The sequence below is a fragment of the Theropithecus gelada genome, chromosome 9, assembly GCF_003255815.1.
Source record: "Theropithecus gelada isolate Dixy chromosome 9, Tgel_1.0, whole genome shotgun sequence".
Lineage (NCBI taxonomy): Eukaryota > Metazoa > Chordata > Mammalia > Primates > Cercopithecidae > Theropithecus > Theropithecus gelada.
In genome coordinates this window covers 36,842,415-36,855,137 of record NC_037677.1, presented here as the reverse complement: position 1 = coordinate 36,855,137, position 12,723 = coordinate 36,842,415, and the positions used below count along the sequence as shown (strand labels likewise).

The 12,723-nt window shown below is 50.0% G+C and overlaps 1 protein-coding gene across 2 annotated transcripts in view; it reads left to right on the top strand.

Moving 5' to 3' along the window:
* The window catches only part of CAMK1D (calcium/calmodulin dependent protein kinase ID), a 490,031-nt gene extending 480,196 nt beyond the window's left edge, over positions 1-9,835 (top strand). The window contains exon 11 of one of the 2 annotated variants that reach the window (XM_025397235.1): positions 3,089-9,835. In XM_025397235.1, the coding sequence (XP_025253020.1) occupies positions 3,089-3,207 (119 nt within the window). In that variant the 3' untranslated portion in view covers positions 3,208-9,835. The remainder of the gene's footprint in view (positions 1-3,088) is intronic. The other variant, XM_025397236.1, reaches the window with a different exon arrangement.
* The last annotated feature ends 2,888 nt before the right edge of the window (positions 9,836-12,723 follow it).

The window sequence follows — 12,723 nt, the reverse complement described above, 5'->3', positions numbered from 1 at the left end:
CTGGGGTGGAGAGGAGGCAGCCGGCCTCTGCCGAGCACCTCCTGTTTGCCAGGCACTTTCTATACTTAATCCCATGTCGTGCGACCCTAGGACATTTTTTTAACATGTAATCGTTGGGCCGGGTGCAGTGGCTCACACCTGTAATCCCAACACTTTGGGAGGCCGAGGCAGGAGGCCCATTTGAGTTCAGGAGTTTAAGACCAGCCTGACCACCATGGTGAAACGCTATCTCTACTAAAATACAAAAATTAGCCAGGACATGGTGGCGGGCGCCTGTAATCTCAGTTAGTCGGGAGGCTGAGGCAGGAGAATCGCTTGAACCCAGGAAGCGGAGGTTGCAGTGAGCCGAGATCGCACCATGGCACTCCAGCCTGGGCGACAGAGTGAGACTCCCTCTCAAAAAATAAATAAATAAATCATTGAACACTTGCGGAACCCTAGGTATTGCTATTTCCATTTACAGTTGAGGAATCCAGGGCCCAAGTCCTCGCAGCCTTGTCTGTCTGGATAAAGGCCTGGACTCTTTCCCATCTCCGTACTTCCCTCTGATTTACCTCTCATCGCGCAGTCACTCTTGCGGATTGAGGAAGGGACAGCAGAGCCTCAGGACAGCCTCCTGTCCCTGACTTCCATAATGTATATATTTTGGATGCAGACAATGATAATTTGAGCTCATTTATATGAAGTGCATCAACTTTGCAATAAAAGTAATAGTATTTCATTGTCCTTCATTTTTGCATGCACTATTCCATCATCGAAGGCACACTTACACTCTCCTTATTTCTCTCCCCAACTCCTCCTCTGTCTGTGGAAATAACCTCCTGTTTGGCCCTTCCCGTGGGTCTCTCCACGTCAGAGCAGTGGCCCTGATCTCCCTAACCGTGGAGCAGCCCTGCAGCCTGGTCTCACCCTGGGCATCACGCTCCTTCCCATTTGGCTCACAAAAGGATTCCCTTCCTCTCTAAGGAATCTTCCCATCTCATTTGGGACCATCCAGCCCTTAAATTTTCCCAAGAAATCTCTGTGAGTGTCCCCTGACATACCGTAGATCCACGCTCCCCTTTCACTCTGAATCTTTTCCATGCTCTGGTCAAAGGGAACCCCACGATGGATCCCTTCTTTGCAGATTCATACAGTGGCATTGGCAGCGAAGCCCATTGGGAACATTCCTTGTATGGCTGAGCACACAGACTCCCCGGGGGCCTGCACCAAGAAGCTCAGTGGCAGCTGAGGCCTCTCATGTCGAGGCTTTTGATGCCTGCACGTCCTCTGGGGGAGGGCTTCAGTGCAGCCTCAGGAACTCCACTAGGCCAGGGACTGCTGAGCTCACACAGGAATAGGTGAACATCCCTATTCTTGCTCTTCTTTCTTTTCTTTTCTTTTCTTTTTTTTTTTTTTGAGATGGAGTCTCGCTCTGTCGCCCAGGCTGGAGTGCAGTGGCCGGATCTCAGCTCACTGCAAGCTCCGCCTCCCGGGTTTGCACCATTCTCCTGCCTCAGCCTCCCAAGTAGCTGGGACTACAGGCGCCCGCCACCTCGCCCGGCTAGTTTTTTGTATTTCTTTTTAGTAGAGACGGGGTTTCACCGCATTAGCCAGGATGGTCTCGATCTCCTGACCTCGTGATCCGCCTGTCTCGGCCTCCCAAAGTGCTGGGATTACAGGCTTGAGCCACCGCGCCCGGCCGCTCTTCTTTCTTTTCTTTTTACTTTCCTTTCTTTTGCTTTCCCTTCTTTCTTTCCCTCCTTCCCTCTCTCTTCTCTTCTTTTTCCTTCCTTCCTTCCTTCCTTTCTTTCTTTCCCTTCCCTCCCTCCCTCCCTCCCTCCCCTCTTCCTTCCTTCCCTTCCTTCCCTCCCTCCCTTCCCTTTCCCCTTCCCCTCTTTCTTTCTTTTCCTTCTTTCTTTTCTTTTCTTTCTTTCCCCTCCCTCCCTCCCTCCCTCCTCCCCTCCCTTCCCTTCCCCTCCCCTCCTCTCTCCTCCTCTCCCCTCTCCCCTCTCTCCTCTCCTCTCTCCTTTCTCCTCTCTCCTCTCTCCTTTTCTCTCTTTTGCTTACTCTCTGTCACCCAGACTGGAGTTAGTGACACAATCATGGCTCACTGCAACCTCAACCTCCTGAGTTCAAGTGATCCTCCTGCCTCAGCCTCCCGAGTAGCTGGGACCACAGGCATGTACCACTGTGCCCGGCTAAATTTTGTATTTTTTGTAGACCCAGGGTTGCCCCAGCTGGTCTGGAACTCCTGAGACTCAAGCGATCCGCCTACCTTGGCCTCCCAAAATGTTGAGATTACAGGCGTGAGCCACCATACCCTTATTTCAAAGTGCTCTGCGTCACAAAATGCTTTCTAGCCAAGAGTACACACAACACACCAATCAAGGGTAGGAAGGTGGTATCATTATTTATTCTTCTTAAAATACCTACTTTACAGAACTATTGTAAGAAGTGAACAGTTCGTATGATGACAGTATATAGTCAACACTAGCCTGGCGCCTGTTACATATTAAGTTCTCAGTACATGGAACCTGTTGTACCACAGTGTTGAAACCATGTCATTTTCAAATACAAAGCAGTTAAAATTATACCAAGAAAAGGAGAGGAGAGGTCTAAGAATAAAGCATTTTGAACACATTGCAAAGGCTTTCCCACAGGTAGGTAAAAATAGAGAGTCACATGGGTAAAAATTTGGTTCCCCTCAAGTTGGGCATGGTGGCTGACACTTGGAATCCCAGCACTTTGGGAGGCCGAGGTGGGTGGATCACCTGAGGTCAGAAGTTCAAGCTCAACCTGGCCAACATGGTGAAACCCCATCTCTACTAAAAGTACAAAATTAGCCCAGTGTGCTAGTGAGCCCCTGTAATCCCAGCTACTTGGGAGGCCAAAGCAGGAGAATCACTTGAACCCAGGAGGCAGAGTTTGCAGTGACCCGAGATCATGCCACTGCACTCTAGCCTGGGTGACAAGAGTGAAACTCCATCTCTAGAAAAAAAAAATGAGTCCCCTGACCTAAACCCAGCCCCTGTGATGCCTGGTAGGGGGAAGCGGGGTGAGAACTGACCTCTGAAACTCTGAAGCCCACTTCTGCTGTTCCCTGCAGGTCTGGCACCTTCCACGCTCTGTAGTTTCATTTCTTCTTCATCGGGGGTCTCAGGAGTTGGAGCCGAGCGGAGACCCAGGCCCACCACTGTGACGGCAGTGCACTCTGGAAGCAAGTGACTGGCCCTGGAGGTGGGGCCCAGGGGCGGGGCCGGGGATGGGGAGCCCCAGGGTTGCCAGTGCCGCGAGCCTCTCCAGCAAGACCCCACCTTGCATGGTGCACCTTCCTGCATAGGACTGGAAGACCGAAGTTTTTTTATGGCCATATTTTCTACTGCAATTCTGAAGTGTTCATTTCTCACAAACTGTACTGACTCGAGGGGCGCTGATTTCATAGGATCTGGTGCTGTATATACGAATCTTGCAAAGCTCTAACCGAACGGACCTTCTTATTCCTCTCCCCCAACGCCATCGTTTCCACTCTTCTCAGTGTAGGTAACCGTCTATGGTGTGTTTTTTCATTGATGACAAAAAAAAAAAAAAAGGTTTCAACTGGATTATTTAAATATTGGTAAATATTGTGCATTACGGTTTGTTTGTTTTTCCTTTTAAGAAGTATGTCCTTTGACTGTATCTCTCAGTTACATGACCTGTATCTTTTCCTCTTTAATAGTAGTTTTATGTTAACCTTTAAGAGATTTGTTTTTCCTCCAAGGAGAATTTAAAGGTATTTTTAAAAATTCTAATAAGAGGATCGGCCGGGCGCAGTGGCTCATGCCTGTAATCCCAGCACTTTGGGAGGCCAGGTCAGGCGGATTATGAGGTCAGGAGATCAAGGCCATCCTGGCCAACATGGTAAAACCCTATGTCTACTAAAAATACAAAAAATTAGCCAGGCGTGGTGGCACATGCCTGTAGTTCCAGCTACTCGGGAGGCTGAGGCAGGAGAATTGCTTGAACCCGGGAGGCGGAGCTTGCAGTGAGCCGAGATCGCACCACTGCACTCCAGCCTGGGCAACAGAGCAAGACTCTGTCTTAAAAAAAAAAAAAAAAAAAAAATAAGAGGATCAGGAATCTCTCCGAGGCTAAGAGTGCACTTCACCTATACTCCTTCTCTTTCTCTCCCCTTCCCCGGGAGGAGGGGCCCCTCAGTTCCACGAGACTCTCTTCTCTGCAGGGGGGTTTGGTGGATCATCTGCACAGAGCCTTTGCTGGCAGCCCATCCAGCAGAACCCACACCTACCAGAGGCCTCAGAGGCCTCTTGCCATCAGCAGTCAGAAATAAAGAAGCCTCCCCGCCTGAGACACAGCGCTCAGCTTCACAGGTCAAACGTGCTGTAAGTGAGATGCCCACACTGCAGAGATACAGAAGCCTCCCTTCTAAAGGGAACCAGCTGCCATGCTGTTGAAAGTGGGCCCACACAGAACCCTCGTTTCTCACGAGAGGTAGCAGATGAAAGCTCAGCTATGCAGTTTTAAAATTCATCTCTTTCTCTGTGGTTTTTAAAAAAATGCGTTTCTAATCTTACACTTCACATGGCCTCCAACACAAAGTTCTTTCTCCACATTTTTACCCTTTTCTCACATGAATGTTTTCCAAGGGAAGGAAGGGAGGGAAGCAGCCTTGGGAAAGGATCCATTTCTGGTGGTAAGGAGAGGGGGTCCTGCCAGGCTAATAGGACTCCGGCCACCACAGAGATGGCCAGAGACCACCTCCGCCAGGCCCAGCCGGTGCTTGCAGCCCTCCCACTGATCAGGGGAGTCTAAAATCAAAGACACATGGTGGTAGGGTCACCAAACGCCCCATTTGCCCGAGACTGAAGGATTTCTCAGGCTGTGGACATTTAATGCCAAAACCAGGAATATCCAGGGCAAACCAGGCCGTGTTGTTCGCCCTTGTGGAGCCAGGCAGTGTGTGGTCCAGGGAAAGCTGCATTTCCTGGAGGCTTCCAGGAGGCTGCCCTGTAGAGCCAGGCAGGTGGCTTCAAGTGCCGGTCCTGCAAGTGTCCCTGCTTGAGCTCTCAGGCCCATCCAATGCCTCGAGTCCACCAGGGTGTCCCGGCAGGTCTGCCCCATCATGACCCAGCGACACTGCTGGCTGTGTCCTCAAGCCCTCCTCCTGTGGCTGGCCAGTCGTGGGAAGTCCTGTTGGCTGAGTCATCTTTGTCACTTCTACACCTTTGACTGTGTACAGGCTGAATGTTGAGTGATACCCCCTCCCAACCCTCCCAGTAAACACACACACACACACACACACACATGTTACTAGGCGCAGCAGCTCCATCCTGCTCCCTGAGAATGGCAGTGCAGGCACAGAGAAGAGCAGTTGGGAAGACAGGCAGCTGGTCTACCCTGTCCCCGCACACTTCACAGGCGCTCCACTGCTTGGCAGGAATTCTGCCTGGCATCTGCCACACATGCTCACAGGGTGAAAAACCAAGCTGTCACTCTGCAAAACCTCAAAACCCTGGAAAGGTCTATAAGATGACATTAGACCCAGTTACGCAGGTGTCACCTCAGTTGGCCATGCAATGAATGAATATCATAAGCAGTATTGGAGAGCTAGGCGGTTGCTTACTAACAAGTGTCTTGGAAACGTTCGAGTTCATACAGTGCATGAGAAAGTAATAGAAGGCTGCAGGCGCTGAAAATGCACCTGAATCTGGTACCTAGGATGAGTGCATGAATAGTGATGAATAGCCCTTTGTGCTGTGTGCTACATACAACCGTTTGCTTTCAGAAAGCAGCATTTGAAGCTGAGTTCCATCACTGGTGATTGAAGTAGTTTCAGGAGCAGGTATATGTGGTGCATGTTATATGCACTTAGTTCGAAAGTATCCCTCACCCGAAAAGTGCAGAACCTCTGAAAGGTGAGCCGTGGGGCAGGTGTCCCCCTCGCTGTCCGGGTCAGTTCTTGGCCGTGCTTGGCCTGTCACACGCCAGGTCTCAACAACGTCGTGCGAGGAGGCAGTGACTGGTGTCAGCCCAAGAGTCGACTGTTGAGAATGACGTCAGGAAACCGGTACTGTCCCGATACCACCAGGCTTGAGTTAATTTCCTATTGTTTTAGAAAGAGAGGAGCTCTTGTGCTTTTGAGAGAGCCTCATGGTAAAAAGACAGATGTTGTCTTTGCCCTGCACTTGGTATGATTTATTAGAAAACAGGAAGAAAACCTAGAATGTGCCTTTCGTGAAGGTCTGACAAATGGGGTCGCAGAGTCCTAGGACCCGCGCCGAGGTCAGATTCCACCCAGAGCGCCTGAGCGTTTCTACGCGCACCCAGGGTGCTGCGCTGAGGCTAAGGGTGGACGCATGGACCCCACCACAGGCTTCCTTCCTGAGCCCAAGTCCCCCCATGTGGTCACTATCCCTTCTCAGAGCACGTGGATTCTCTTTTCCTTACTTGGAATATTCAGTGTTGTAGTGGCCTGGAGTGGCCTTTCCCTCAGCTGCCTGTCTGGGCTCCCTGGCTTCCCGGATCTTCATCTCATACGTGAGGCAATAGGAGGAGTTTCATTCATTGAGACAAACAGTGAGCAGGCACCAACAGGCCAGCAGCTTGGCCCTCTTCACAGAGGTGGCCTTGGAGTCTGCAGTCTGGGCAGCTCTCTGCCTCCCTACGGCTCTGCTTCCCAGCGGGCACACAGGTCCGGAGCCTCAGAATGAAGTGGTGCAGAGGCACAGGGCACACCCAGGAGAAGTGCAACGACCACCAAAAGCCCTTGAGGAGAGAGAGGTTGCTGTGTTAGAGAAACGGCCACCCCCAGGACCGTGCATGGCTCTGGCAGTGCGCAGTGGCTGGTTTTCACCAGTTCCTCCTGCCCCTGCCTCTGTCGGAGACTAGAAAACATCATTCTCCCCCTTCAGGTCTCCTTTTGAAAGAAAAGAACTATGGCAAAGCACGCCATACAAAATCAAAAAAAGGAAGAGCGGCTTTGTGTTCTTGACCGTGGCCACAATTCTGGTCACTTCTAGCATCTGACCTTGAGAATGGGGTAGGGCGTCTGAGCCCCCGCTGGCCTTTCAGAGGGTCTCACTCTCCAGCTAGCTCTTCGTGTAGTGTCCAGGGCCCCGGCAGTCAGGATAGAGCAAAAGAAGATGGGCAGGGTGCAGTGGCTCACGCCTGTAATTCCAGCCCTTAGGGAGGCCGAGGCGGGCAGATCACAAGGTCAAGAGATCAAGGCCATTCTGGCCAACATGGTGAAACCTCGTCTCTACTAAAAATACAAAAAATAACTGGACATGGTGGCACATGCCTGTCATCCCAGCTACTCGGGAGGCTGAGGCAGGAGAATCGCTTGAACCCAGGAGGTGGAGGTTGCAGTGTGCCGAGATCACACCACTGCCCTCCAGCCTGGGTGACAGAGCAAAACTCCATCTCAGAAAAAGATGGCCATGCTGGTCAAGGCGGGGCTCATAGGAAACATCTATAGTCGGATGAAAGGAATCTGGCCTAGGGAGCCCCGGACTCAGTTTACCTACCTCCTACTTATCCCACTCATCTGTCTACCCTAGTGTCCAGCATGCCCCGGGATGAATTGTAGGTGGGAGGCACACAAGCCAAGAACAGCAGGCACACGGGATGGAGGGAATGGAGGGAGCCCAGGTGATCCCCTTTGGAAGGTGAATTGATCCTCTCCCCTATGGAATGACAGCTTAACCCGATTAACCCACTGGGGCTTGCTATTTTATGAGCAGTTTTAAACAGAAAGATGATACCCCAGTGCAGGGAGACTTTAGCTTTGAAAGCCTCATGGCCCCTCGCCCCTCCCTCTGCCCCAGAACCTGGGCCGGCCAGAATTGAGTCTTCGCATTGGGGAGGCCACGGTGGAACCATTGCTCTAGGGCTGAAGGTAGAAGTAGGGCCACTGCCTCAGCTTCAGCCAGAGCACTCGCTGCTTTGCGGAATTTCACAAGCGCATGACTGGGATTCCTTTGGATATGAGAAAGGAAGGCAAGCGCCGGCAAAGGGAAGCTCCCCCTGTTTTTCATAAACAGAAATAAGACGTCCTCTTTCCCAGGTTTGCACAATCACTTCTGGCAAATGAATTCTGGCACTCGAATTCAGCCAGTGCACGAAACCTTTGCAGGTTCTTCTGAAACTGTACTTCTTCCCCATTCTGTCTACCCACACTCTGCGAACTTTGCCTTTTCCTTAAACACATTCCAGACCAAACACTGTTCAGTTTGTTTCAAAAAAAAAAAAGATGTATATACCTGTATGTGATCCACCACCCTTTTGAGGGGCACCTGGTCCTAGATCGGGGCTGCAGGTGTGCCTGACATTTGCAAAAGGTATTCCAGTCTTGCGATGTTCAGAATTGAAAATGTGGAGATAGAAAAGCTCAGACAGACTCCTAAAAGGAGGGTTTCTTTCCTGAAGACTCCAAGAAAAGGAGTGTGCAGATGAGTTAGCTTGACAACCTCAACTGCGGGGAGCAGGCAGGCGGTCTGAGGAAGAGAAGGGCCTGCGCCCCACTCACGGGCACCTGCTTGGTGGTCCCAGGGCATCACGGTCTGCAGCCTGGGCCCCCAGCCCCACTGTGAAGTCAGTCCTGCATGCTGGCCGAGGCCCGGCCACCTCCCGATGCCTCCAGAGTCAGTGGGAAGGAGTCAGCCCTTCCCGGACTTCCCCGCCACCTCCAGCAGGAGCAGCTCAGTTTGTGGCTCTGGGAGCTCCGCTTTTGCAAACCCAAAAAGGCTGTGCATTTGGAAGCCAAACGCTCAGCATGCGGCTGCCGAGTCTGGTTTTGTGGACAAAGCAAACTGTGGAATGGCTTCTCGGTGTCTGTATAAAGGGACAAACGATTGCATTCACCCTTTGTACTAACACCGCTTCTGCATTCGCCATATCTGTTTTTTAACCTTTTTGTCTCCGGGGAACTTCTCATACGATTACTCTGTCTTCTGATGATTTGCCATGTTATTTTACTTAACGGTGATTTTATTTTCTTATGGACAGGAAAAAAGAACATGAGGAGGAGTTGGTTTTAGTCTTAGAGATAAGTCTTCAGCAGGGGCTCAGAAACCCCAAACTCTAGTTAAATTGCTTCTCGGAGGAAAATCTTAGTCTAGACAGATTGAGATTCCCAGGCTCTCCTGGAAGCCCTGCACTTCGGGGCACAGGGGCCCTGGGACGTGGTTGGCAGCCAGGCTGCCAGAGAGCTAAAAAATAACAAGAACATCAGCTCGGATGTTTGTCTCTCGGCCCTGACGCCTGCCACTGTCCTTCCCAGGGCACTTGGCCCTGTCAGAGGGACGTGAAATGCCATCCAAATGGTGGGAGAAATGCAGCGACGCTGCAGCAGCGTCTTTGCTTTGGAAGATGGGGTGCCATGTTTCAGAGAACATTTATCTTAGTCCCACGTTCAGGTGAGAAGACCTCAAAGGTACTCTCTGTCCAGAATAAACATTGGAACAATTTCTCAATTGGCTTTCGTCACTACACATAATGTAATCTCCCTTCTTTCAGCTCCCCCAACAGTGAGCATGCTTCCCAAAAAATTACAACGTCAAAACCAGGAATGTCCCCGCATCTACTATTACCAGGCTTGCAATTGGTTCAATTTTCCCATAAAAACATGTTTGTTCAAAAGAAGGGAAACTGTGAATTTATTCCATGCATGTAATAAACTCTGCAAGAAGTTTAACCCCTGTAGGTTTGCGGCACTGCAAAATTGTTCATGGGTCTATGTAGCAAATGATTCTCTGCCTTGACAATCATGTATACATATCAAGATTTCTATCATAATGATAATGAGATTGATGACTTCTTGTTTTCCTCCAATAAAGACAATTAATCACCTTCAGATGTTCATTTTGTCTGTAATGAGAAGGATGTGGAGCTTCAATGTCTCTACCTTTCCTCTGCTTCCTGAAGTTTGGATTTGAAGGAAGGAGTTTGAATTGAGACCCCCAAAACTCATGGAGTCCCCCTTAAATATTTCAGGTCACCTTCCCAGTGAGCAGGGAGTGGCAGGGATGGGTGAAGGGGTGGCACATCATGCCTTTGGGGTTGGGGACAGGTGCCCAGGTTCCATGATCACTGGACAGGAAAGCTTCCCCTTTTCCCTGCTGCTACAGAAGGGGGCTGGAGGTGAGCCTGGGAACTCAAATCGCACTAACTCGATACTCCTAAGTCATGTGGAAGAGAAGCCAATGCTGATTCCCAGGAAGCGCCTCTGAGTCATGGGTGGCTTGGCAGCCTCAGGCTTCAGCAATACACACCCACATTCTTCCATTTCCTCGGCATAGCCTGTATGCTCAGTGCCCAGAGGAAGATTTTTTCCCAGGCAGAAGGCTGGCCGCTGTGTTTTGTGGGGGTTTGGGGAAGATGCAGGAGGAGGAACTACAGCTCATAACTCATCAAATGTATTGTGGGGCTCGGATCTGATGACCAGACAATTCTTCCAATCCAAATAGGGATTGTGTAGGGAGAAAAAAAATGAATTGGACATGTGTTATAGAAATGTAAAATTAAAACTGTCCCACACAGCCAGCATCAGATGAAAACAGCATGGGTGGGCCTTATTGAAAAAAGACTATGAGCCCAAAAGAAACACAGTGCCCACTGTCTGATGTCTAGTTCTTTTGTGGTTGATTCTTGTTTCTGTAGCCCAGACCCTAATGGTGAGTTGTATCAATACAAAGCTATCGTTCAGTGGGTGAATACGCGATGTCGTTATTGCAGGTTTTATGGAACATAACGATGGCAAAAAGGAGGTACAAATTGTGTGCACCCAAATCCCCTTGACCCTCTCTGCCCCCAAGGAGGGTGACTATGCCATCAAAATAGGCTGGGTGGGGTGGCTCACACCTGTAATCCCAGCACTTTGAGAGGGTGGATCACGAGGTCAGGAGTTCGAGACGAACTAGCCAACATGATGAAGCCCCATCTGTACTAAAAATACAAAAATCAGCAGGGCATGGTGGTGGGTGCCTGTAATCCCAGTTACTCGGGATGCTAAGGCAGGAGAATTGCTCGAATCCAGGAAGTGAAGGTAGCAGTGAGCTGAGATTGCACCACTGCACTCCAGCCTGGGTGACAGAGTAAGACTCTCAAAAAAAAAAAAAAAAAATAGGTTTCATAGAGAAAGATTCTGATGACAGAATTCTGAAAGTTCACCTGCGTGTTGAGTAATTTGGCTGGGCTGGATGTGGTCTTAGATATATGTATGCACTTGGCTTGGACCACTGCTCTTTAGATCAAGAAAGACTGAGCAAGAGGAACTGTGCCCAGCCCAGCCTCACATTTTACATACTTGGTTGCAACACCTGTGCTGAGCCCCCAGAATGTGTAATTCCCAAAAGAGCACCCCAATTACACATTCTCTTCCTAACACAGAGAGTACGTATGTGTGTATGTACCATGTAAGGACTTCAAGCTAATGGAAGTGGTGAGCTCTGATTTCCAGTCCACATCCTGCTTGCCAAGCCATGCACCCTGGCTCAGGGGAAAAGATGCCTTTTTTCCCCCATCCAATTCATACAAAGGCACTGTATGGGGGCCTGCTGGCTTGGCGGGCCCAGCGGGCCTTGAGCATTAGGCTGTGAGCTGTGGGCCAATGGGAACTTTTTAGCAGGTTTTCACAGCTGGAGAAAGCTTCAGCTAAGAGCTCAGAATCGAGCAGGCTCTGAAGGAGTTCATCTGGCCTCTTGTGTAGGGATGTGCGAGTTGAAGAGTATATTAGCCTTCAGGAAACTATCACTAGGGGGCTGGTGCATATAAAAGCATTTTACAGCGCTCATTAGACATCACACTGTAGGAAACGGGTTGGCCTCCCCATCTCACTTCACCTAGAAACCCAGGAAGTCTTGCCTTTCATTCGGGATGATTGGCAGCAATCACATGAGACCTCAGCGCCCTTGGAACCCATGATCCTCCCTGATCTATTCCCCCTACAGGCTCCCATCATTGCCCTTCCACCAAACACAGTCATAAGCTTTCATTCATTCATTCATTCATTCATTCATTCATTCACTCAACATTTGTGAGCACCCCTTATATCCAAGCGTTTTCGTTCATGCTGAAAAAAAACGAAGTCAATCTGACATGAATCCTACCAACGAACACTGCATAAAACAGGACGCACTTGAGTTAAGCCTGGGAGGAAGCGGGGAGTTTAGACAGGAAGGATTGAATAGGAGGAGCAATGTGAGGGAGAGCTTGGAGGCTGGGAATGCAGCATTCAGCGGGGCTAGTCCATCGGGCATTGGGCCAGAAGAGAGGGTGTGAGCAAACCTTGGGAGGAGAGAGAAAGGTGGGCTGGAGGGGCACTGGAGTCATTGTCATCAACAATAACTTCTGGAGCTAACACTGTCACATATTGACTGTGTCCTGGACACTGTGCCCTGTGCATTCCTTTCAATGTCTCATTTCACCACCAGCCCTCAATAGGGAAGGCGCCCTGATTATCCAAGTGGCTTCAGAAAGGTTTGATATTTATCCACCCGTAGCTGTGAACAGAGTCGCAAATTCCTCTCTGATTGATTGACACCAAAGGCCATTCTTATGTCTCATGGCTTTGTGCAGGTCACCGAATTCCAAACTATGAAATTTGGACTTTAGTAAGTGACTGGGAGCCATTGAAGGTTATTGAGCTGAGGAGTGACATGATCACATCAGCTAACATTTGGAACAGCACCATTATTAGGGACCATTGTATTATCTCCAAGAGAAATGTATCTCCTCTAGTAG